Source organism: Humulus lupulus, chromosome 6, assembly GCF_963169125.1.
Source record: "Humulus lupulus chromosome 6, drHumLupu1.1, whole genome shotgun sequence".
In the NCBI taxonomy this organism is placed as follows: domain Eukaryota; kingdom Viridiplantae; phylum Streptophyta; class Magnoliopsida; order Rosales; family Cannabaceae; genus Humulus; species Humulus lupulus.
The window spans coordinates 204,843,426-204,870,577 of NC_084798.1; the positions used below are offsets into that span (position 1 = coordinate 204,843,426).

At 44.7% G+C, this 27,152-nt stretch overlaps 1 protein-coding gene across 3 annotated transcripts in view; it reads right to left on the bottom strand.

Annotated features, from left to right (window-relative positions):
* Window positions 1-25,631, bottom strand: part of LOC133783023 (beta-amyrin synthase-like) — a 54,048-nt gene extending 28,417 nt beyond the window's left edge. For all 3 annotated transcript variants that reach the window (XM_062222540.1, XM_062222539.1, XM_062222538.1), the window contains exons 1-2: window positions 25,371-25,631; window positions 22,715-22,903 (exon numbers count right to left, since the gene is read on the bottom strand). In XM_062222540.1, coding sequence (XP_062078524.1) covers window positions 22,715-22,903; window positions 25,371-25,571 — 390 coding nt within the window. In that variant the 5' untranslated portion in view covers window positions 25,572-25,631. The remainder of the gene's footprint in view (window positions 1-22,714; window positions 22,904-25,370) is intronic.
* Window positions 25,632-27,152: the final 1,521 nt, after the last annotated feature.

Here is a 27,152-nt window from a genome sequence, read left to right on the forward strand (position 1 = left end):
TCTAAAAATGCCACAGTTTTACCCCATTTTCTACACATTTTACCTAAAAATTATCATTACACTCTATGATTTACCCCTATTTGCCAAATTATAATTAATTAAATTAATTTAATCAATTTGATTAATTTAAATTGATTATTTTAATACCTCTTTTTTTTGCTATAAATAAGGGATTTGGGTGTGCTTGATTTGGGGGGGAGGAGGTTACCACACTACACATTCTATACTTTCAAGACCTCTCAATTTTCTTCTTCTTCTTTGTTGTAAATTTTCTATGTGCTTTTAGAGGAAAAATTTGGGGGTTCATCCTCCAAATTTTCTTATTTATGTTTGTAATTTTTAGTTTGTATTGGCTATTTTAGTTATGAGTTTCTAATCTTTTCACTACTAAAAAAAAGGATTTTAGGACACTTTTTTAGGACACTCACATATATGCGAGTCCTAAAAACAACTTCTGGACTTTTTAGGACTGGTGTTGCGAGTCCTTAAAGAATATCTTTTAGGACTCGTAAAATCTTTGTGTGTCCTAAAAAAGTTTGATTTTGGGTTTTAAAAAAGCACCTCCTGGACTTTTTAGGACTCGCGTCGCGAGTCCTAAAAAAGTTTGATTTTGGGTTTTAAAAAAACACCTCCTGGACTTTTTAGGACTCGCATTGCGAGTCCTAAAAACTTATATGTCTCCTAAAAATTTGAATTTAAAAAAAATCACAAATTCCCTCCAATCTCCTGGACTTTTTAGGACTCGCGTTGAGAGTCCTTAAAGAATTTCTTTTAGGACTCGCAACGTGAGTCCTAAAAACTAATGCGTGTCCAAAAAAAAAAATTAAAGTTTTATAAATAACTAAATTAAAAAAAAAAAACAAACCCACACTTATCAGCCCCCTCTTCTTTCTCTCTCCTCTCTCTCCTTCCCTCTCTCTCGCCTGAAAGTTTGCCGAGCCCGACCACCGCCTTCCTCGCCGCCACCTGCAACACGCGCCGACCAGGGAGTTTCGGAGGCCATCGAAGCTTTGACCCCCGCGAGCTCGAGCCCTCACGCGCCTCCTAAGACGGACAACAGAGAAGATTGGTTTTAGGTTTTCCCAAAGTTTCCGACGAGATTTCGACCACCTTGGGTCGTTGTGAGTTGAGCCACCACCACCATCGTACTCAACACTTTCATGCGAGCAAAACCCAACCAAGGATCGGGTTAGAAGTCGCCGGATTTCATTTTTCATGTTCGTCGGAATCTATGAGTCCGGAACTTTTTACCTCAAATCCGGCCACCACATTCCGTTCCACGAAGAACCACCACCACCACGATGTTCCCCGAGCCTTAGGCTTCGAAAGCCAATCATTGTTTTCTCGAACCACCGTCGTCGGTGGTGGCGCCGCCGCTGTTGCCGGAGCTCTCCGGCAACAGCGGCGGAATTCATTTCTTAAAAATTAATAATAAAACTTTTTTAATTTTTTTGCGAGTCCTAAAAACATTTTTTTGCGAGTCCTAAAAAACCCTAGTTTTTAAGGGCTCTCAAATAGAGGACTCGCGCCCCGCGAGTCCTAAAAACTTTTTTAGGATTCGCAATGCTAGTCCTAAAATCCATTTTTTGTAGTAGTGTTTTAAGATTATTAAGGTGATGATGAAACAATATGTAACTAAATAGTATTTATTTTGTATGTTGATTTCCCATTTTGTGCAACGAAGTTTATGGAATTTTCTTCTTCAAAGATATTCTTTCATCTTAAATATCATGTATTTTGGATTGTTAGCACATATTTACACTTTGTTCTTCATTAGTGCAAAAACATAATATTCTTTGTGTAAGATGTGTCATTAAATTGTACACATCCATGCTTAGAACAAAAATATTATGTTTTGCCTTATAAATAATGTTCATTGATTTATTTGTTATTTTATTAGACTGATTTACACTAAATGCTTTGAAATTATAATTTTGAAAAGTGAAGAAAAATCTTATCTTTTTAGAAGTAATTTGTGCTTAAAATTATAAATCTATTTGGAAAATGATAGTTTGATTTATTTTAACTATCACTAAAACTTGGGAATCAATGTACTTATAAATATTATTGAACTTATATTTTGTGGATTCTAATCCTTAATAATCTTATTTTATCATCTTGTTTACAATTATTAATTTAGTAATATATATTGTCTTTAATTTCTATATTATTGTCTTTTATTTATTTTCATTATTAAAAAATCTCTTCAATCTTTGGAGCTGGGTTAGAATTTGTTAATTTTGGTTTAAAATAGTTTTCTTTTCGATTTTAGGCAACTCCTTTGGGTTCGATCTCGTGCTTACACGAACGCTATATTCCATATACGATTCGTGCGCTTGCGAGTATAAATTTTTAAAAGATACCCGTTTTGGGTCCATCAAAGATTGATCAACAACTCATGGAAACAACAAAGCTTGAACTGGAGAAGTTTGATGGCGGTGGTGATTTTAGTTTGTTGAGAGAAAAGTTGAAGGGGCTGCTTGTTCATCAGAAACTTTCCAAGGTTATTGGTGATCAAGAGAAATTGAAGGAAAAGTATAAATACAAGGATGATGAACTTGAAGAATTGCAGGAATTAGCCTATTACACTATCACCCTTCATTTGTCAAACAATGTCATCAGAAAAGTGAAATCCAAGAAGACTGCCTTTTGTGTTTGGGAGATGTTATCCCCATTTCCTGTCGGGGTTTTGGGCCCTCGCCTCGGCCCACGGTCAGAGGGACCGGCTCGGTATTTGGGCCTAGTCCGCGGGATACGGACTGGGCCTGTGTAGAAGGGTCCGGGACGTCCCTCCGGGTTCATGTTCAGCTTGAACGGTCCCGGCACTGTCCGGAGTGCCTCGGACCATTGCGGCCATCGCGTCCCGGTCCCGGGCCCAGAATGGTCCGGGCCCGAAGTAAACGCAGCGGGCCAAAGGTAAACGAACCTGGACCGCTTCATCCCCAGGCTATGGGTCAGGCGTCCAGGACACTGAAGCCGCCTCATTTCGCGTGGGTCTTGTCCCCCCACTTTTCACCTGCAGAAAGGGTCTCCTTGGGATTATCTACTGGCGTGTCAGGACTGCGCAGCCAGGTACTCTGACCGGTCTTGTCCCCTGAATCGGCCTCGTGATTCGAAGTGGTCAGAGCCAAAGTGCCGTTTTGTCGGGGGAATGCTTGCGTCTCAGGGCAACTAATTGGGCCTGAGCTGGTTCGGGTTTGGTGTTCTGTATATCTTTTTAGCTCGGGCCTCCACTAGGAAGGCCCCTTGGGCACATTTCCCAAATGGGTCCGGGTCAGGCCCGGCCCAAACCTGATGTCCCCCTCGTCCTATAAATATAAGTTGTAATGCAACGTAGAAAGAGAGAGAAGGCAGAAACTCTGCTCAAATACAGTTAAACAACTCCATTGTAAAAGCTTATCCTAGCTCTAATACAGACTTATATACAGACTCGTGGACTAAGGCTAGTTAACGCCCCAACCACATAAAAATCTTGTGTCGATCTTCCATTCTCATTATTATTATCAGTCAATATCCTTCTTTAAGATAGTTGCCGAAAATCTCGGTTAACAGTTTGGTGCTTTCATTGAGAGCTGAAGGAAGCTAGCGCCAACGTCAGGCCTTTGCTACGATGGTGAACACTCGTAACACCACCTTCGACCCTGCCAACCCGGAGCAGGGCAACGGAGACCCACTGCCTTCTCAGCGCATCCCTCAAAACCTGCCTGAAGACGTGCCTCCTCAGACGTCTCACCAAGACGAGTCGCAAGACTACGAGGGTGAGACAGAGCACGAAGTAGGAGACGAAGAAGAGTACTATGAGGAGGAGAACGAGGGGGAGTATCATGATGAAGCCGCGGATCCCGAGGCCCCTCGCGAAGATCAGCAAGACCCGGAGGTGACTAAACTGAGGCAGCAGATCCGGGATCAGGAAGCCAGGATGGCTGAGCAGGCGGAGGCACACCGCCGGGTGCAAGAGTCTCTCCATGCCCTGCAAGCACTGATGGCCGCACAGGGCCCGGCGGCCAACCCCGCAGTTGGCCTGCACCCAGAAACGCAACAACCCGCTCCCCAAGCGCAAACCGGGGGCCCCAGGGGGGCCAGCCCGATCCGTTTCCCAGAGCCTCCCCCCGACACGGCTCCGAAAGTCCCGGACAGGGAGCGACGGACAAGTCGGAAAAATACTACCCCCGTCAGTAAAGCCGGGGCACGTTCACGACCGTTACCTAGGAAAGAGAAGGTGTGCCCCGACCCAGGACGAGGCCACCCAATCGATCCGCAGGGGGTACGGCCGCAGGACGGTCAGCCTCGGCCCGCCCCAAGGGCGAACGGGAGGGAAAAGTCTTTGCACCCAAGTGCCTCGGTCAACAAGAACCGTCGGGAACGATCCCGCCGCGAGGATCGTGACGCTCTCAGCTCCGGGGACGACACTTCCCGGGTAGATTTACGTGACGGACTAAATGCCCGGAAAGAGCGGGCCCGCAAGCAAAAAATCCTTCCTCGAAACGGCGACCTCAGGAACGACATAAACGACAGGCGGAACGAGAGAATTCCCCTGGAGGACGGCGCGGCCAGGCAGCTCATGGAGCAACTGGCAGCATTAAAGAAGGTCACCGACCGCTTGGTCCGCAAGCAAGAGGGCGCGGACACTGACTCTGACGAAGAGGACAAGGAGCCATGCGCGAGACATATCCTAGACGCCGTGTTGCCCAAGGGGTTCAAGATGCCAAGTCTCACCGCCTACACTGGAAGCACGGACCCTAGGGATCATCTGTCCCGGTACAACCGACTCATGACCGTGGCTCACGTCAGCGACAACGGCAAATGCCTCTGCTTCTCCATCACGTTGGGCGGCCCCGCCGAAGAGTGGTGGAAAAGGCTTAAACTGGGGTCCATCCAAACATGGTCCGGGCTACAGTCGGCTTTTCAGAAGCAATTCGTGGCCGCCATGAGGATGGACATGAAAATCAGTGCCCTCGCCAATATTAAGCAAATGCCCGCAGAAACACTGAGGGCCTACATCCAGCGCTTCACTGAAGAAGCCTCCAAGACAAAGGTCGACGACGGACAGCGCCTGGTGGCACTACAGTCTGGAATCCGGGTCGGGTCCCCGCTCTGGGACGACATGCAGCGCAATAAAGCCGCCACCCTAGAAGAATTTATTAGGAGGGCCCAAGGATTCATCAACTGGGAGGAGGCCCAGATCCAGGCCTTCGGATGGCCCTCGGCTCCTCATCCAGTCCCTCAGACGATTCCGGGAGGTGCGGGACATTTCCCCGCGCAGTCCTACGCATCGCCCCCCATCGTCCCGGGGGCGGTTGTCGCGCCCGGCATTAGTTACACGCCTACGGTGTACGGTCCTGCCGCTTCGGGATATGCCCCGGCCCAGTCAACGCCCTTCTCTGGGTATGGTGTCGCGCCAGCAGGGCACAGCATGGCCCCCATCGTGGCCCAGCCATCGCAGACCGGGGTAACCGAGGCAAGCGTGAATCCCTCCCGGAGTAAGCGGGCTGGCAAAGGCCTGAACCGGCCGGAGTCGGCCAAAAAAGGGAAGAGGGGCTATGAGCCCCAATACTCGGAATACACTAACTTGGTGGATACCCGGGAAAACATCTACCTGGCTACAGAAAGAGCGGTCCATTACCGGAAGCCTAGCTCCATGTTTAAGGGGGGGAGGAACCCCAGAGACACCAGCAAATGGTGCGCCTATCACAAAGATGTGGGCCACACCACCGACGAATGTCGGCAGCTCAAAGATGAAATTGAAAACCTCATCAAGCTGGGACACCTCCATCAGTGGGTAAGGATGCCCATAGGCGTCCCGGGCATGACAGCGAATCCCGGGCAGTCTGCGGCGCCGGCAACGACTCGTGCATACCCGCCCCAGGGAGGGTATGCGCAAGGGCTCCCGGCACAGACCCCTCAGGGGGCCGTCGCCACGCAGGCCCCCGGTCCTGGGATGCCCTATCCTTCCGGGGCAGCGCCCCCTCGAGTGGACGGGCACATGTCGACCATATCAGGCGGACCCCACCTAGGAGGCCCTTCGAAGAATGATCAAAAGCGCTATCTAAGCGAGCTGGACCATGACCAAGAAGTTTGCGCCCTCGTCTAGGCCCCTGCTCAGCGCCCCAAACTGATGAACCTCCCCATCACGTTCACGGAAGACGACGCCCGTAACGTCCATTTCCCGTACCACGACCCACTGGTCATAGATGCTCAAATTGCCAACAAGATGGTGTCCCGAGTGTTGGTGGATGACGGAAGCTCCGTCAACTTGTTGTTCAAATCCGCCTTTGCCGCCATTGGCCTGACGGAGGCTGATCTGGCGTCGTGCCCGACCCAAATCTACGGCTTCAACGGAGACGCACTCCTCCCCATGGGAAAGGTCCAGCTGCCTGTTACTCTGGGGGACGCATTGCAGCAATCGTTCAAGTTCTGCACCTTTGTGGTGGTGGATTGCCCGACCGCTTACAACGCCATCTTTGGCCGGCCCGCCCTGGTCGAGTTCGGGGCCATCACCTCCATCCGCCATCTATGCATGAAGTTCCCGTGCAGCAACGGAGGGATTGGGACGGTCCGCGGAGACCAGAAAAGCGCGCGGAAGTGTTACCATATCTCTGCCCGTCCCATTTGTATGGTCCAGGATGAGCCCGTTGGGCCGGCACTCCGCCCGCCCGAGCAAGCTATCCAGGACGAAGACGATCTGGACCCACGGTTGGGAGAGGAACGCACCCTTGAGCCAATGGACGAAATAGAAGAGGTATGCATCAGCGAGTCCGACCCTGCCAGGGTCATCCAAGTGGGAAAGAGCCTGCCGGAAGACATTCGGGCCGCCATTATCGCCCAAGTCAAGGAAAACCAGGATCTTCTAGCATGGTCCCACTCCGATATGACCGGGATCGATCGCAATATCATATGCCACGCGTTGAGTATTGACCCAAACGCGACCCCGGTCCGCCAGAAGCGCAGACCTTTGGGGACGGAAAGGGCCGAGGCCCTCAAGCTGGAGGTAGAGAAGCTGTCTTACATTAACTTCATCCGCGAAGCCGTGTACCCCGTATGGCTGGCCAACCCGGTCTTGGTGCCGAAGCCTAACGGGATGTGGAGGACCTGCATCGACTTCACGGACCTCAACAAAGCATGTCCGAAGGACTGTTTCCCGCTCCCCCGGATAGACCAAATGGTGGATGCTACGTCCGGTTACGAGATCTTGAGTTTCATGGACGCCTACTCAGGCTACAACCAGATCTCCATGCACGTGGCAGATCAGGAGCACACCAGTTTCCAAACTGACAAGGGCATCTACTGCTATGTCGTCATGCCTTTCGGACTCAAGAATGCCGGAGCAACCTACCAGAGGCTCTTCAATCGAATGTTTAGGGCCCAGCTGGGGCGAAACATAGAAGTATACATCGACGATATGCTGGTCAAATCCAAGACGTCGCGGGAACATTCGAGCGATTTGGCGGAGGCTTTCGCGGTTATCCGGAAATACGGGATGAAGCTGAACCCTAAGAAGTGCACCTTCGACGTCGCATCCGGGAAGTTCCTGGGCTTTATCGTGAGTTCCCGAGGAATTGAAGCCAACCCCGAGAAGATCAAGGCCCTGATCAACATGGCCTCTCCCCGGAAGCACAAGGACGTTCAAAGCCTGACGGGGCGAGTGGCCGCCCTAAGCCGTTTTGTCTCCAAGGCCACGGACAAGTGCGTCCCTTTTTTCAACGTCCTCCGGGGAAGCCAGCGGTTCGAATGGTCACCCGAGTGCGAAGAAGCCTTCTAGAAGCTGAAAGAGCACTTGGCCAAGGCCCCCATCCTGGCGAAGCCAGTCGAAGGAGAGCCTTTGTACTTATACCTGGCCGTAACCGAGCATGCCATCAGCGCCGCGTTGGTGCGCGAAGAGGAGAGGACTCAACTCCCGGTGTACTACGTGAGCAAGCGATTACTAGACGCCGAATCTAGATACCCACTAATCGAAAAACTGACTTTCTGTCTGCTGACGGCATCCCGGAAGCTTCGACCTTACTTCCAGGCCCACACGATAAAGGTCTTAACCAACCACCCCCTGCGGCAGGTGTTGCAGAAACCTGAGGCGTCGGGGAGACTCCTGAAATGGGCCATGGAGCTGAGCCAATTTGATATATCTTACGTGCCCCGGGTGGCCATTAAGGGACAGGCCCTGGCCGACTTCACCGTCGAATGTTCCGGGGTCACCCCAGAAGAGAGTGCCCTCGCGGCCCGCACTTCTCCCGTTTGGAAAGTCTTCGTGGACGGAGCATCGAACGAGAACGGGGCCGGCGCCGGGATCATCCTGGTATCCCCGCAGGGGCATCAGCTACAAAACGCCCTCCATTTCCAGTTCAAAGCGTCGAACAACGAGGCGGAGCATGAGGCCGTCATAGCCGGCTTGCGTCTGGCTCGAGAAGTAGGGGCGGCGAACCTCGAAATATACAGCGATTCTCAGCTGGTAGTCAGACAGATTTCGGGGGAGTATCAGACCAAGGGAGAGCGAATGGCGGCATACGTAACCCAAGCGAGGGAGATGCTCCAAGTGTTCGCGGCGCATTCCATCCCCCAGATACCCCGGGAGAAGAACGTCTTTGCGGACACATTAGCGAAGCTAGCAACCGACGCAGAGGCCGAGTTGGCTGGGCTGGTCCCCGTCAACCATCTCCCCGTCCCAAGCATAGGGACTCCGACCGTCCATGCCATCGATCACTCCAATTCATGGATGGGGCCGTTGATCTGCTACCTGTCCACCGGGGAGGTTCCGAACGAGCGGGCCGCGGCCAGGAAGCTCTTGTACCAGGCCCACCGATACGTCATGATGGACGGTAAACTTTATCGCCAGGGACTGTCTATGCCTTACCTCCGGTGCGTGTCCGGGACTGAGCTGGGCGCCATCATGCATGAGGTCCACGAAGGCTTTTGCGGAGATCACACAGCCGGACCCAGTTTGTCCAAGAAGATTCTGCGCCAAGGATACTTCTGGCCCACCATGAAAAGGGACTGCGTAGACTACGTCCGCAGGTGCGAACAATGCCAGAGGTACGCGAAGATCCCTCGGGCCCCCCCAACAGAGATAACCTTGATGAACAGTCCCTGGCCCTTTGCAGTGTGGGGGATCGATCTTGTGGGATCCCTCCCAACCGGGAGAGGAGGGGTGAAGTATGCCATTGTGGCGGTAGACTATTTCACGAAATGGGTTGAGGCGGAGCCTATGAACACAATCACGTCCAAGAAGGCCTTAGATTTCGTCGTTAACAACATAGTGTGTCGGTATGGCCTCCCCTACAAAATTGTGTCTGAAAACGGGAAACAATTTGACAGCCTCCACTTCACGGATTTCTGCGAGAGGCACGGTATAGTGAAGAGTTTCTCTGCCGTGGCCAGGCCCCAGGCGAACGGACAGGCCGAAGCCGTGAACAAAATCCTAAAAGGGACACTGAAGAAAAAGCTTCAGGCCTGTAAGAGCAAGTGGTCCGAAGAGCTCCCCCGCGTGTTGTGGGCCTACCGGACAACTGAACGGACATCAACCGGGCACACCCCATACTCAATGACGTACGGATGCGAAGCCATCATCCCAATTGAAACGACCATCCCGTCCCATCGTCGCGACACGTATGATCCCACCCAGAACCATGCCTTACTCCAAGAATCTCTAGACCTTATCGAGGAAATCCGGGAAGAGTCGCAGGTGCAGTTAAAGATGTACCAGGGCAAGATCGCTCGGCACTTCAACTCCAGAGTCCAGAGCCGTAAGTTCGAAACCGGCGATCTGGTCATGCGGAGGGTCTTCCCTGCCACTCAGGATCCGGGGGTAGGGGTTCTGGGCCCCAATTGGGAAGGGCCGTATGAGATCCAGCAAGAGATCTGCCCCGGAACATACCGCTTGAAGCGGCTCGATGGTTCCGAGGTTCCGCGAGCCTGGAACGCAGAACACCTCCGTAAATACTACCAGTAGCCTAAGGGCTCGTCCGAGTTTAATGTTTACGCTGTAACATGTACGCCTCAGGGCTAATTCCCTTTTTTAGAACAATGAAAATGACGTGTGCAAAACGTCATAAAGGGCTATTATTTCCATGAAAATGTGTGCCTCAGGGCTATTATCCCAAGTGACCCCAGACCAGTCTCTGCTCACTTGCGGGGGGTGTCATCCTAGGCGCAAAGAGAAAAAAGGGAACTGAGCCCAAGGCCGGTTCCACCCCGGACGAACGACGTCCGGGGGTATAAATAAAAGGGAACCGAGCCCAAGGCCGGTCCCACCCCGGACAAAAACGATGTCCGGGAGTATAAAAATAAGAGGACCGTGCCCAAGGCCGGTTCCACCCCGGACGAACGACGTCCGGGGGTATAAATAAAAAAGGGAACCGAGCCCAAGGCCGGTTCCACCGCGGACGAACGATGTCCGGGAGTATAAAAATAAGAGGACCGTGCCCAAGGCCGGCTCCACCCCGGACAAACAACATCCGGGGGTATAAATAAAAGGGAACCGAGCCCAAGGCCGGTCCCACCCCGGACGAACGATGTCCGGGAGTATAAAAATAAGAGGACCGTGCCTAAGGCCTGTTCCACCCCGGACGAACGACGTCCGGGGGTATAAATAAAAAGGGAACCGAGCCCAAGGCCGGTCCCACCCCGGACGAACGATGTCCGGGAGTATAAAAATAAGAGGACCGTGCCCAAGGCCAGCTCCACCCCGGACAAACGACGTCCGGGGGTATAAATAAAAGGGAACCGAGCCCAAGGCCGGTCCCACCTCGGACGAACGATGTTCGGGAGTATAAAAATAAGAGGACCGTGCCCAAGGCCGGTTTCACCCCGGACGAACGACGTCCGGGGGTATAAATAAAATAGGGAACCGAGCCCAAGGCCGGTCCCACCCCGGACGAACGATGTCCGGGAGTATAAAAATAAGAGGACCGTGCCCAAGGCCGGTTCCACCCCGGACGAACGACGTCCGGGGGTATAAATAAAAGGGAACCGAGCCCAAGGCCGGTTCCACCCCGGACGAACGACGTCCAGGGGTATAAATAAAAGAGGACCATGCCCAAGGCCAGTTCCACCTCGGACGAACGACGTCCGGGTGTATAAATAAAAAAGGGAACCGAGCCCAAGGCCGGTCCCACCCCGGACGAACGATGTCCGGGAGTATAAAAATAAGAGGACCGTGCCCAAGGCTGGTTCCACCCCGGACGAACGACGTCCGGGGGTATAAATAAAAGGGAACCGAGCCCAAGGCCGGTTCCACCCCGCACGAACGACGTCCGGGGGTATAAATAAAAGAGGACCGTGCCCAAGGCCGGTTCCACCCCGGATGAACGACGTCCGGGGGTATAAATAAAAGGGAACCGAGCCCAAGGCCGGTTCCACCCCGGACGAACGACGTCCGGGGGTATAAATAAAAGGGAACCGAGCCCAAGGCCGGCTCCACCCTAGACGAATGACGTCCGGGGGTATAAATAAAAGGGAACCGAGCCCAAGGCCGGTCCCACCCCGGATGAACGATGTCCGGGAGTATAAAAATAAGAGGACCGTGCCCAAGGCCGGTTCAACCCCGGACGAACGACGTCCGAGGGTATAAATAAAAGGGAACCGAGCCCAAGGCCAGTCCCACCCCGGACGAACAACGTCCGGGGGTATAAATAAAAGGGAACCGAGCCCAAGGCCGGTCCCATCCCGGACCAACGATGTCCGGGAGTATAAAGTCTGTCCGACCCGGACGTGCTGATCCTCGGAGCACAGAAGCATCAGGTCAGCCCCGGAACAAACCCAGGACCTAAAATTCCAGGGAAAGCACACTCCGTGTTAAACAAAGTCCCAAGGGCCCCGAACAGAGCAAAGACTAGTCGTTGGGTCCAGTCCCGGCCGTTGGAACCGGGACAAAACCCCCTGCAATCAGTTAGTCGCGACATCAACTTCTTACTGAATGGTGAAAGGAGAAATCTTTTAAAAACCAAAGGAAGAAGCAATGTTTGAAATTAAATTACAAGCTAAATTAATTAACAAAAAGAACGAGGCCGAGACAAGGGCCTACAACGCGTCTGCCCGGAGGTCCGCATCCTCCCTCTCCTTGGCCTCGTACTCGGCACGCTTCGAGTCGGGATCGGGGAAGATAAGGAGGTTCATGTTCTTGTCCTTGCACCAGGCCATATAAATGGCCTCGTTAAAGGTGACATCCACTAAGTTGTCGGCCTCCTCCTTCTCCCGACGGGTGGTGTCGTGTGCCGCCTTCTCCTGTAGAAGGGAGTCACCCAGCTCAAGAACACGGGCTTTCAGGCTCCGGATCTCCTCCTTGTCCAGGACGGACTGTGCCACAGCCGTCTCCAAGAGAGTCGCCCTTTCGACAGCAACCTTCGTCATCCGGGACAACTCCTCTTCCACCCCGGTCTTGGCACGGCTAATTTCCTCGCGCTTCGCCTTCGCGCGGGCCAGCTCTTCTTGGAGGCGGGCTGTCTCCTTGCTGAGATTTTCCTTGACGGTCTCCCTCTGGTTCACGGCCGCCTCTATTTCCAGCTTGGCCGTCTCCATCTTGAGGGCAAGCTCGGCCATCAAATCGGCACTCCTTTGAGATAACAAGGCAACCTGGAGCAAACAAAAGTTAGAAAAAGAAGTCACCACCAACGAATGACTAAAGGACATGAGATGAAAATTACCGCGGTAGCCTGGTGGCGGAGAGCCTGAGAGATGAACAGCCCGTCCAGATTGGCTATCGTGGCATACCTCTTCAGCTGGAGGTTAGACATAGTACTCCCGACCTGATCGAACAGATCAGCAGCCATGGGGGCAATGTCCTGACCCAGCTTGGGGCGGAAGCCCATCTCAGCAGCTAGCCGATCCACGATCGGCTGAGGAGCGCTGAACTCGGCGGGACGATCCGAAAACTCGACCTGGCGACGGATCATCAGGGCCTTGTAAGCGTTGTCTCTCCAGCATCGGCCGCTCTCCCAGGTCCGGTTGACCAGCCGGGACTGCTCGTCCCGCAGAGCGGACTCCCCCTCCTCGAAAAGGGTTGGGCGGAGAGGAAGGACAGGCGGAGCAGGGATCTCCTTCGCGGTTAGCCTACTCTCCCCGTGTGACTCCTCGGCTGTCTCTGACAACATCGTCCGAGGCCTCTTCCCGAGTTTGCCCACCTGGGCATCATCTCCGGGGCCTCTCTTCCCAGAGCTCCAGCTTGCGGCTTCGCCCGTTTCCAAATCAATTACCGGGGGATGGTCCGGGACGCCGTCTGCGGCCAGCTCCATGGCCCGGAATGGTACCACGGCCAATGCCTCACCTGGGCCAGGCGTTGTTCCGGATCTTTCACTGGTTGGGGGGAGCTCCGCGCCGGCCACGACATTTGACCTCCTGGCCGCCTTCAAGGCTGATCTTTCCTTGATGAGCCTCCTCATCTCGCTGGCCGGGTCAGACATGTTGGAATCCTCTGCAAAAAATACGGGAAAACGAAGTTAGTATGATAAGCCGAACGGGAATGCACAACAGTAAGAAGAAAGTATAGCCCGGGACAAACCCTCGTCTAGGCCCCGGGCGAGACTCAATTCCCTTAAAGCAAATGAGTGTATCCGGTCTCCTACGTCGTCCGGGATTAGAAACCCCCCATACTGGAGGAACCCGGACAGGAACATTAAGGTTTCTGATCCTACAGGGATGGGAGATGAAGGCCTCATCTCCCCATTAGCCCCAAACGCGGGGCCCGGCGGCTCTAGCCTATCCCTATCTAAGCCCCCAACATGAGGGGCGTAAATTAAGACTAAAGGGGAGTTACCTCGCCCCGATACGCTAGCCCCGGGAGTCCTAACGTTTGGTAGGGCATCTTCGAAAAGCTCTTCCAGCTCTTCCGAGGTGGCCTCTTCCACCGGGAGCTGATTCTTCTTACGCTGGGCTGCGGTGGCCCGCACCGCTCTCACCACCTCGGCGATGTGGTCAAGGGCTAGCTGCTCCCGGGCCTCGACGTTCTTCTCAAACGGGATGCCCCGGAGGCTAGGGGCAACAATGGTCTGGGTGGCCGCGAGTAACCCTACTAGCCAGAGGTTTTTGTCGTTGACATAGCCCCCTACGTCCAGCTCCTCCGCGGTCAGCTTGGCGTAGAACCTCCTCCTTTCCAGGAGAAAGGCGGTGAGGGGGGTTTGTATGAAGGGACCTGCGACCCGAAAGATACGATGAGAGATGGAAAGCGAAAGAGGAGTGAAATAGAGGGTCCAGGGAAATACTTACCCACTCGCTGGAAGTCTAGCAGCAGCGTGGGATTCTTGTCAATAAGGAACCCGGATGTCATGAACCAGTAATGCCTGACATCCGGGGGGTGCTTCCAGGTGCTGGTAGGAGCCGGATAGCCACTCCGCGGCTGCAGCCTGTAAAAGCCGTCCAGGCTCTTGTCTTTGGCGCTGATCTGCGGCACCAGCTTGTAGAAGTACAGGACTTCCGCCGGGGTAGGATCCGCGATCTCTTTCGCGACACAGAACACCTTCCACCCAGCAAGCAGGCGGTATGCTTGTGGCAGCAGTTGGAATGGTGCGATCCCCACATACGTCAGGAACCGTACGAAGTAGTCATGAAGCGGGAGCGTAGCTCCCGCGCTGATGTGGCCGACACTCCAGGCCCCGAATCCATCCACGGACGTATGCGCCCGCTCCTCTAACCTAGCCATACGATTGTGAAATAGGCCCGGAGTCGATTCGATGCCCAGCCCCGTCTCCAGGAGCTGCATCATCCGGTAGTTCCGGAACAGGTTGGGCGTTACGTCCATCTCCCACCTATTGCCTTTGGGCACCTTGGAGCCGGGAGTGACTACAGCGGCCCTGTTAACCTCCTCTTCGGAGTGAAGTGTGACGCCCGTGGCCATGATTGACGATTTGGGAACAAAGAAAGAAAGGCCAAGCAGTCAGTACCTGAACCCAATAGAGTCGGTCGAGGTACAGGGAGTCTCCTAAGGACTGCTCGGAGTCCCGACGGATCAGGCCCGGGACCCCGAAAAGCCCCGGGACCCTGATCGGGAGGAAAGGCTACTACGGTCCATCCCTTGTCCAGGGATCATCCGAAACGGTGCCACCCAAACCGGGCAGCCTTCCTAGCAAATTCTAAAGCACGGAGCCTAGGTACATGCGTCTAGAAAGCCTAGGTTCACAAAGTTGACAATAGAATCAGAAGATACTTACTGTGTGGTGTCGACGGCTGAAGCTGGCGGTTGTCCGATCGTAAGGACGGTAGGACCTCGTTCTTGAAGTGGCACAGCCGGTGCAGCAGTTCGTCGGCGGGGCAAGTCCGAGAAGCGCCGTCAGGTTACAGAACGAAAGTTGAGGCCCTGGGAAACAGGCGGTGGCGCAGAACTAGTAAACGGCGAAGTATTTCGTCGGCGAGGTTGGACATGCAAAGCTCTGGCGAGCGTTCTGGTTTTTCTTTTTCTTAAGCTGGGTCGGAAGTGGAAAAATGCCGAATGTCTGTAGTCTGAGTCTTTATATCAGCCCCCAAATACTGGCCCCCGATCCAACGGTCAGATGCCTCTTCATCCGACGGCCGAGGATCGCGCAGAGGACATTTATGAGCTCTTTTTTGGTCTGGATCCTCAGCACCTCCAATCCGACGGTCCAGGAGTGGTAGATGTCAAAGGACGCCCCATCCTACGGTCCGCCCCTTTCCAAGGAAATCAATGATGACTCTCCCCGTGCGGATGGGACGCTTCGTGACGTGCGCTGACACCCTAGCCCAGGCCTAGCAGACTTTGGGAGGCCTAGGCGACTCTTCGAGGCCCTTGCAACAGTCACATGGCGACACGTGTCGCTATTTTTGAAGCAGGCCAAGGGTAAGCGTCCCCGGGGTACATCAAATGGTCCGGGCTGGGGTAACCTGCCCCAGCCACTGCCTTCCCGCGAGCCTCCTGGCCCTGGAAGAAATTGGGGAGGCAACTTGGCAAGAACCGCGGGGGTGGTGCAACCCTCCCCCCGGCTAACTGGGGTGAAGGCTTGGGGGGTAAATGTTATCCCCATTTCCTATCGGGGTTTTGGGCCCTCGCCCCGGCCCACGGTCAGAGGGACCGGTTCGATATTTGGGCCTAGTCTGCGGGCTACGGACTGGGCCTGTGTAGAAGGGTCCGGGACGTCCCTCCGGGTTCATGTTCAGCTTGAACGGTCCCGGCACTGTCCGGAGTGCCCCGGACCATCGCGACCATCGCGTCCCGGTCCCGGGCCCAGAATGGTCTGGGCCCGAAGTAAACGCAGCGGGCCAAAGGTAAACGAACCTGGACTGCTTCATCCCCAGGCTATGGGTCAGGCATCCAGGACACTGAAGCCGCCTCATTTCGCGTGGAACTTGTCCCCCCACTTTTCACCTGCAGAAAAGGTCTCCTTGGGATTATCTGCTGGTGTGTCAGGACTGCGCAGCCAAGTACTCTGACCGGTCTTGTCCCCTGAATCGGCCTCGTGATTCGAAGTGGTCAGAGCCAAAGTGTCGTTTTGTCGGGGGAATGCTTGCGTCTCAGGGCAACTAATTGGGCCTGAGCTGGTTCGGGTTTGGTGTTCTGTATATCTTTTTAGCTCGGGCCTCCACTAGGAAGGCCCCTTGGGCACATTTCCCAAATGGGTCCGGGTCAGGCCCGGCCCAAACCTGATGTCCCCCTCGTCCTATAAATATAAGTTGTAATGCAACGTAGAAAGAGAGAGAAGGCAGAAACTCTGCTCAAATACAGTTAAACAACTCCATTGTAAAAGCTTATCCTAGCTCTAATACAGACTTATATACAGACTCGTGGACTAAGGCTAGTTAACGCCCCAACCATGTAAAAATCTTATGTCGATCTTCCATTCTCATTATTATTATCAGTCAATATCCTTCTTTAAGATAGTTGCCGAAAATCTCGGTTAACAGGAGAAATTAAAGCAGCTCTATATGACACCTTCTGTGTCAAACAAGATCAATTTACTTGAACGGTTATATGGATTCAAAATGAATCCATCCCTATCCCTTGATGCTAACATTGTCATTTTTAATCAAATAATACTTGGTTCGTCTAATATTGATTTTAAAATTGACGAGGAATCTCAAGCTATGATTTTGTTGCAGGCTTTACCTGAATCTTACAGAGAGGTGAAGTCAGCCATGAAGTATGGGCGCGAATCAATATCCCTTGAAGATGTTCTTGGTGCTGTCAAAGCTAAATAATTTGAGTTGCAACTAGAAAAAGAGAAGAAGAAAGAAGAGGTGCTTTTAACGAGAGGAAGACCCTTCAAGAAAGAACTAAGAGGGAGAGATTTCAGCAAGCCAAGAGATCACGACCAAGGTGGAAGTCTCCAACAAGATCAAAGTCCAAGGGGCGTGAACCAAAGAAATGTTTCAACTGCGGAAAGGTTGGACACATCAAGAGATTTTGTTGGGAATTAAAGAAGCAAATGAATGAGAATTAAAACCAAGATTCATCATCTGTAGCTGAGGAGAATGAAGACTCAGATGGGGAATTATATTCAATCTCAAATGAAGGGAACTCAGATGATTGGATAATGGATTCCGAATGTACTTACCACATGTGTCCGATTAGAGTGTGGTTCTTTGAATATAAAGTTCATTAAGGCAGAGTTTTGACGGGAATCAATCAATCATGTCTAGTTGAAGGAATTGGCTCAATAGCAATAGAGCACTTTGATGGAACAGTAAGAATACTTGAGAATGTTAGACATGTTCTAGATTTGAGGAGAAATTTGATATCACTTGGAACATTGTTGATGAAGGGCCTGAGTGCAAATCCAAACATGCAGTTCTCAGAGTAAGTAAAGGTTCCCTTATTATTATGAAAGCAACTAAGAGAAATGGTTTGTATTTTTTGGCAGGAAAAACTATCTTTAAAGGAGAAGCTTCTGTTGTAAAGCAAGTTGATGAACTTACTGAATTGTGGCATGTGAGAATGGGCCACATTAGTGAATAGGGATTGCAAGAGTTGTACAAACAATGTTTATTGGAGAAACATAAACCAGGGAGTCTAAAATTTTGTGAGACTTGCATAAGAGGAAAACAACATAGATTGAAGTTCAAACTCAGCAAGCACAAATCAAAATAAATTATTGATTGTGTCCATGCAGATCTATGGGGTGCAAGTCGTGTCTCAACTCATGGTGGAAAGAGGTATTTTCTCTCTGTTTTAGATGACTATACCCGTAAGGTTTGGGTGTATTTGTTAAAGGAATATCTGAATGCATAACTAAGTTTAAAGAATGGAAATTACTTGTTGAAAATCAAACTGGACTAAGAGTTAAAGTTTTAAGAACAGATAATGGTCTAGAGTTTATAAACCATGAATTTAATTTGTTATGCAAAGAATCAGGTAAAGAAAGACATTATACGTACCCCTCAACCAAACGGTGTAGCTGAGAGAATGAATAGGACTCTTTTAAACAAGGTTAGATGCTTACTTTTAGGGGCTGGTCTGTCAAAAAGGTTTTGGGGTGAGGCTTTAGCAACTGCATGCTATCTTGTTAATAGAAGTCGTAATAGGAAAATTAATTTGAAAACACCTGAGGAATTGTGGACTAATAAGAAACCAAGTTTTTCACACCTTAGATCCTTTGGATATGCAGCTTATGCACATAAAAGAGTTGATAAACTGGAGTCAAGATCTGTCAAATGCTTGTTCCTAGGATATCCAGAAGGTACTATGGGATATAGGTTGTGCTCTCTAGAAGACAATCACTTTAAGGTCATTATAAGTAGGGATGTGGTATTTGATGAGACTAACTTTCAACACTTGAACAAAGTGAAGGGAGATTTTGTTCATGATGCATGTATAAATGACAGTGATGGTGAGATAATGGAATTTGAAGTTCAATTTCCCAAAATTGTTGCATTTGAGAATGAACAAGATGAATCTAGTGGTTTGACAGATGAGACTAGGGAGTTCAAGTGTTGAGATTGAAAACACTACAAGATCATATCACATGCATCCTTTAGCTGATTACCAATTGGTTAGAGACAGATTCAAGAGAGAGAGATCAAGCTAGTAACCAGATTTGGAGATGAGGTGGATTTGGTTGCATTTGCATTGAACACAACTATTATGACAAAAAATGCTCAAGAACCAGCAAATGTTAAAAGAATCATTAATGAGCAAAGAGTAAAATAAATGGAAAGCATCCATGAAAGAGGAAATGGATTCTCTTAGGAAGAACAAAACATGGGATTTGGTGGAAAGGCCAGTAGAGAAGAAGGCTGTTTCATGCAAATGGATTTTCAAAATTAAAGAAGTTATTTCAAGTGAGGAATCAACCTTATACAAAGAAAGATTTGTTGCAAAGGGGTTCACTCAAGAGGAAGGAGTGGACTATACGGACATATTCTCACTTGTGTCTAAGTTTAAAACAATCATAATTTTACTTTCATTAGCTACAATTCATGATTTTGAGGTGGAGAAAATGGATGTAAAGACAGCGTTTTTACATGGGAATCTTGAAGAAACTATTTTTATGGAACAACCTAAGGGATTCAAGATGGAGAAAGTAGGGAAAGATCTAGTGTGTTAACTTAAGAAGTCACTTTATGGGCTGAAGCAATCTCCTCGGCAATGGAATAAGAGATTTGATATGTTAATTACCTCATTTGGGTTCACAAAGTTCAACTTTGAAGCATGCTTGTATTATAAGGACTTAGAGAAACCTGAAGCTATCTATCTACTAATATATGTTGATGATATGCTCTTGATTAGTAAGGAAAAGGAGAAAGTGAGTTGGCTAAAGCAAAAATTACAAAGTTAGTTTGAGATGAAAGATCTCAGAATGGTAAAGAAGATTCTTGGCATTGCGATACATAGAGATAAATTGAAGAGGAAGATGGTGTTGTCGCAAAAGGGGATACTTTATAAAGGTGCTACAGAAGTTCAATATGTTTGATGCCAAACCAGTAAAGCTACCACTTACAGGACACTTCAATTTGACAGTTGATCAATCACCAAAGATAGAAGAAGAAAGGGAAAAGATGGCAAAGATACCTTATGCTATTGTTGTAGGAAGTATGATGTTTGCCATGATTAGCACAAGACCTGACATAGCTCATGCTATGAGTGTGTTAAGTAGATACATGTCAAATCCGTGGATTCATCATTGGGAAGTAGTCAAGTGATTGCTGAGATATATTAAAGGAACAATGGATTGTGGGTTAATTTTTTCGAGTCAGCAAAAACAAGTTACTCTAGAGGGATTTGTTGATGCCGATTATGCAGCTAATAAGGATAATAGAAAGTCCTTAACTTCTTATATTTTCCAGCTGAATGGTAATAGTATTTGTTGGAAATCTCAGCTACAACCCATTGTTGCACTCTCCGCTACAGAGTCATAATTTATGGAAACTACCGAGGCCTTCAAGGAAGCGATTTGGCTACAGGGATTGTTACAAGAATTGAAGATTTTAAAGGGAAGAGCTACTATATTTTCAGACAGGCAGTCTTCAATACATTTGTGCAAAAATCCTTCATATCATGAGAAGTCCAAACACATTGATATCTTAATGTTTTGGATTAGAGAAAAGATTGATCAACAAGTGATCAAATTGGAAAAGGTTCCCACTGAAGAGAACCCTGCTGACTTGGGAACTAAAGTATTTACTTTGGACAAGTTTAGGCATTTCTTAATCTTGATCCAACTTGGAGAGAAATGAAGAGGGTACTGAGCTAGGATGTCCACTCATCAATATTCAGATTCAAGTTGCAAGAATTAAGGTGTATTTGTAGAGTAATTCTCACAACTTTTCATTTGTTTATAACAAATCTAACAACTATTATTTAGTTGTAACAATATTTAGTTGTCTAGGTGTGAAGTGGCTATATATAAGTTAGTCCTCAATTTCATTTTGTGTCAAGTGGCTATATATAAGTTAGTCCTCTATTTCATTTTTGTAAAGAAGTATTCATTTTTTAGAAAAGCAGAGAGAGAGAGAGAGAGAGAGAGAGAGAGAGAGAGAGAGAGAGAGAGAGAGAGAGAGAGAGAGAGAGAGAGAGAGAGAGAGAGAGATCTGTATACATGAGGAGAGAGTTTCTTTTGAGTGTTTGAGAGTTCTTGGAGTATTGTATGAGAGTTAAGGTGTATGGTTCAACAGAATCCTTGCCTGGGTTTTGTAATCAAGAAATAGTTGCTCAAAGAAGAGTTGAGATCTCTGTGATTAGGTTTGTAATCTGATCTTTATAGTGGACTAGCTCTGCTAGATGTAGGTAACAAATTGTGGCTGAACCAAGATAATTTTGGTGTGTTCTTTCCATTATTTGTTTTCCATTTCGCTTTGCACTCTAACTGCTTGAATTAAGTTCTGGTTTGTATTTACGTTTTTCCAGATTTGTTGCATCTATGAGTTTTGGTGTTGAATCTACGTCCAACAAAGTTATGGTTTATATTAGAGTTTTCCAGATTTGTTGCATCTGTGAGTCTTAGTGTTGAAACTACGTCAACACAGTGTATATCAAACACTCTGAAAAGCTCTTCAAAGAAATATAAGCTCTTTCAAAATAGAAATTCAAACATTAATTAGAAAGCTCAAACTTTTACTTATCTTCTTTTTTGTCTAAAAGTATAAGGGTGTGATTGGTACAGAATTCAAATCACATTTTATGTTTTTAAAATTTAAAAGTTGTGGGACCTACAAAGAAATCTTGTTTGGTTTATCATTTTTGAAAACTCATTTTAAAAACAAACTCTAATTTATTAAAGGGGTTTAGAAAACAATGTTTTAATGTTTTCAGTTTTATCTTACTTTTTTTTCCTGACTACTTTTTTCTTACATTCTATTTATATGATATGTACAATATTTTTCTTTACTGATAATTATTTTTTTCTTTCTTTTTACAATTCTAATGTTAGATTATTTACTCTCTGTTTTTTTTTTTATAAAAAATGGTATTTTCTTCAATTTAAAATTTATATCGACCTCCATAACTATATATATTTGTTAAAATATTCCATTGTAAAATTATACAAGGGAATATAACTTGATTGTAATTTATAATATATTTTTTAAAATAAAATTAAGCTAATGATAAAATATTTTATAAAATAAAAATTACAAAAAAATTACTATTAATAAATATATACACATTTTTCATTTCAATTCTATACTAAAAGTTAAATATTATCAAATAAAAATAGCTAACAAAGTAAAATATTTTTCTATGTCCACAAATTGTAAATTGAGTTTTATGTTTTTAGATTATCTACCAATCATATATTCAGTTTTTTAAAACTTAAAACACAGCTAACAAAGTGCAACCAATCACATTTTCAGAAACATGTTTTCAGACAATAAATTCAAATTTTTATTTTAGAATCACACATTTCAAAAATACAATTTTCAAATCGTGAACCAATCAGATCCTAAGTAAAAATTATGCCAAACATGCCCATAAAAATAGTCATTTAGCTATCAACTTATGAAGATAATTAAGTAAGCAGTATCTGCGATCTTTGTCACAAAATAATCAGAAAACTATGATGGCGAATTAGCCTTTTTTTTTTTCTTCTAGAGTATGCATATATACGACAATTTAATTAAGTAATACAAAAAATATCCGATCATATCATAAACTAATAATTAAAGATATTAAGATAAAACTATCAATTTCAATTTATTACTATATTTAAATTAAAGTTTTAAAATAAATTTAAATTATTAGTTTCATAATATAGGAATATTTTTTATATTAGAAAAATTATGTTGGACTAATTAATTAAATTATGTTATATTGTTTTAAAATATGAATTAAGGAAATTAGCAGTCTAACCAAAGGGGGAAGAAAGAACAAAGGGCCAGCATTTTCAGCAGGCCAATGTCCATCACTGGCCTGCAAAGCTGAGAGGAAATGAGCTGCCCTCCTTACTGCTGCTGTGGCCTTTTCATATGAAATCACCTCTCCATATTCTATCTTAACTACTCCACCAATTCTTTCTTTCAACTTTGTTTCTCCCAAGAACTGCATGCCCATGTAAATATATATATATATATATATATATATGTGTATATATATGTATGAGAAACTTAATTATGAGTTATTTACTGTATATACACGTGAAAAGAGAACATGCAAAAACCATGATAGATAATCGATCGATAAGGATAGGACTTAATTACACTCCTTTTGAGAGATAAAAAGATAAGAAGAATTATACTTTTATTACATTTGTCACACTCTAACTAAATCACTCCGCTATTTTTTTCACTTATATAAGAGAGTAAAAATAAGAAAAAAAAGTTAATTGTGTAAAAAAACAATACATATTTAGAAGCTTTCTATATTATATAGCAAAGCAATTATTTATATTGCACAAGAAGGAAAATAAAATAGTCAATAGAATAAAAACAAAAAATAAGATAAAATAGCATAACTTAATTGTAGAGAGAAAGTAGTGCAAGAAAGAAAATTAAAAAGATAAATAGATAAAAAAAAAAGGGAAATAGCGTATAGGGTTTGTCAATGTCAACTTAATACTATAAATAAACAAAATAAAAGATGACGATAAATAAATAACATGCCTTATCTCAATACAAAAATCAATTGATACTATCATATCTCTTCAATATAATAAGTGTGTGTAGATAATGGAAATTATTGGTTTTAACGATTTTTTATTTTTTAAAGTTAACTTTAACGGAATATTCTTATATTTAACAGAATATTCTTATATTTAAGGGTAGTTTGTAAATACTTAAACAAAAATAAAATAAAATAAAATAAATAATTAAAAAATTAAAAAAAGATATTTTTGAGATATTATACAATAATAATTATTTAACAATAATAAATAATTAAACAAATTAAAATATGATATTTTTGAGATATTTTACAATGATAATTATTTAAAAATAATAAGATCATATGTTTTATAACTTAAATATAATTTAATTAAACTTAAACTCACTTATTAGAATAATATCATATTAAATATATAATATAATCTACTATGAATTAGTAACAAATTGTTTTGTTTTTTAAAAACTCGCAAGAAACTTAAATTTAAATTTCACACATAATATTTAATATTACATTAAATATATAATATATGATCTCTTGTTGTCCCTCCCAAATTAAAAAACTATAACAAACATAAACTTAAACAAAAATAAATAAATTATTTAATTAAAATATGATATGCATTTAAAATTTATATAACATCAATATAAATTTAATAAAAATAATTAATAAATTCTATAAATAAAACTAAGCAAACATACATATTGAACGTTGCATGTATCTAGTATATATATATATATACACACATATAAATTAAGAGTAAGATGAGATAAGAATGAATTAACTTTTGTTTTGCTAAAAGAAAATATTTATGTTGGAGATGTAAAGACTAAAAAGACACGTGTTCATTTTCCTAAGTAAAAACCATGATAGATAATCGATAAGGACAGGACTTAATTACACACCTCTTGAGAGATAAAAAGATAAGAAGAATTATACTTTTATTACATTTGTCACACTCTAACTAAATCACTCCGCTATTTTTTTCACTTATAAGAGAGTAAAAATAAGAAAAAAAAGTTAATCGTGTAAAAAAACAATAAATATTTAGAAGCTTTCTATATTATATAGCAAAGCAATTATTTATATTGCACAAGAAGGAAAATAAAATAGTCAATAGAATAAAAACGAAAAATAAGATAAAATAGCATAACTTAATTGTAATTGTAAATGATTATATTTGATAAACTTGTTTTTATTAATCTTGGTCTTTAGAGAGAAAGTAGTGCAAGAAAGAAAATTAAAAAGGTAAATAGATTTAAAAAAAAAAAAAGGATATAACAAACATAAACTTAAACAAAAATATATAAATTATAAATTTAAAATATGATATTCATTTGAAATTTATATGATATTAATATCAATTTAATAAAAATAATTAATAAATTCTATAAATAAAATTAAGCAAACGTACATATTAATTAAACGTTGCATGTATCTAGTATATATATATATATATAATCTAAAAGTAAGATGAGATAAGAATGAATTAACTTTTGTTTTGCTAAAAGAAAATATTTATGTTGGAGATGTAAAGAATAAAAAGATATGTTCATTTTCCTAAGTAAAAAGTTTAGTAGAATAATTTAGTTAGGGTGGCATAAGTGTCTTTTTAGCACTCCTCTAAGTTATAATCTTAATTACTATTTTCACATGAGAATTACATGAAATTTGTCATACGTGTTTAATTTTTTGTACTTAATACCACCATATAAAAAAAATTAAAGTTATAATTTATCTACTTGTGTAAAAATATATAGTATCATAAGTCTGCGATACCCTAGCGGCTCCCAATAATAATTTGTGGTTGCAAAATCTATAGCAGTTATCATACTCCTTTTCCAAAGTAAAAAGATGTTCTCTAAAGTAATAACAGTTCTTCCTTTATAATAATAATAATCTACAGTACCTGCATACGCCATAGGAGGTCGCTGCTAGCTTTGATCCGATGACGGTGGTTGAGGAAGTTAAGGCGGGCCTTTTCCACTGCCGCCCTCTCTTCCGGCGTTCCGGCCTCCGGATCAAATTCCCATATCTGTCTTCCAACAAAGTTGTTTGTGCTAAACATGTAGGGATTGTTTCCCCCCTCTCCTATCTTCAGCCTCCACATTTTTTCTATCTTTCGAATCTTTAATTTCTTCTTCTTTTCGACAAGCCTAACTATAAGTAAAGATTTTATGTATATATAATATCGTATGCCCTGTCACTTTTATTGCACATTTATCGCATGCCCTGTCTTGGTGGGGGCTCACTTCCAGCCATCATAATAATAATAATAATAATAATAATAATAGATCATATCATTACATTAACTCTCTCCACATTTTTCTTGAAAGGTACATTTTTCTTTTTAATCACTGATATATTTTTCTTTTTTGTCATAAAATCACTGATATCTTTTAAGAATGATATATATATATATATATATATTAAAAAAAGAATTGAGTGGAGGAAATTGGTTCATCCTCGTGACCCTTTATGCTCATGAATAATACTTTTCTGTTGATTTATCGAGAGGGAGGAAAGGAACAAGAGCTATGCCCACTTTTAATAATACTCAACGTACGTAACACTACTCAACCCCTTATTTATTTTTCTTTGAATTGTGTTAATTTCAAATTTTTAATTCTTTTTACAGAAATATTATTATAATTTTTATGTTATTCATATTAAAAAAAATTATGTTTAATTTTATCTCTTCTATAACGAGTCTCAATAATCAGCCTTGATAAATCAGTCATGGTCTCCTGATAGCTCTGCAGCCAATGATCCAAGCCCTTCTGCTTCTTTTTTATGTAGTAAGACCTCAATGACTTAAATCAACAAGTTAGAAAGAGATAAAAGAGCTTACCATATTCAGTTTCTTTATAAGAGAATTCATTGGGCATTTGCATATATATGGTCACCAAAAGGCTTTAAAAGAACGTGACTTTGTTTGAATGGAATGGAAAGGTTATAAAAAATAAATTAAGGTCAGTTAGATAGTGTTTTTTTTTAAAGAAAAAAAAAAGTTGTATAGGATACAATGCTGTGTGTAGTCTTTCTAGTCTAAATAATCTTCCTTCTGCATTCCCCAGTGTATTCCTTGCCCGGTATATAATGCTTGCTGAATGAGTTTTAAGGTTGTTGATAGCGTTTCCGATGGCATGCGGCCGGAGAAGTTAAGGCGATGGAGCTGGCACTTTTCTTCTTAAAAGGAACTGATCCAACGGAGACGGTGGCAGCAGCGACCGAGGTAGTGGCGACGGACTGTTGTAGATGCAGAGAATGGAGAAAAGTAGGAGAAATATGGTTTAGGTTTAATAGATTTGGTTATTTTATTCAATTATTTTTTTTAATATCGCTAATCTAGTTTGTATTGGGAAATTTTATATTATATGCATGATAATTTAGTGAAATTTTTTAATATACCAACATAAGTTACTATCACAAATATATGACAATTTCAATTTTTTGGACAAAAATACCCATAACATTAAAATACCCATTTTCTCTCTCGTCCGAACTCTCTCTTTCTCTCTCTCTCTCTAGTTTCTCATTGCATTACTCTCTCTCTCATTCTAATCTTGTAGATCTCGAAAAAATACAAAAATTTAAAAAACAAATCATCTCAAACGGACATTTGAGTGAAAAAATATGAACATTTAAAGTTTTCATCAAACTTCAGTGCAGAGCATCGAAAAAGCATTGT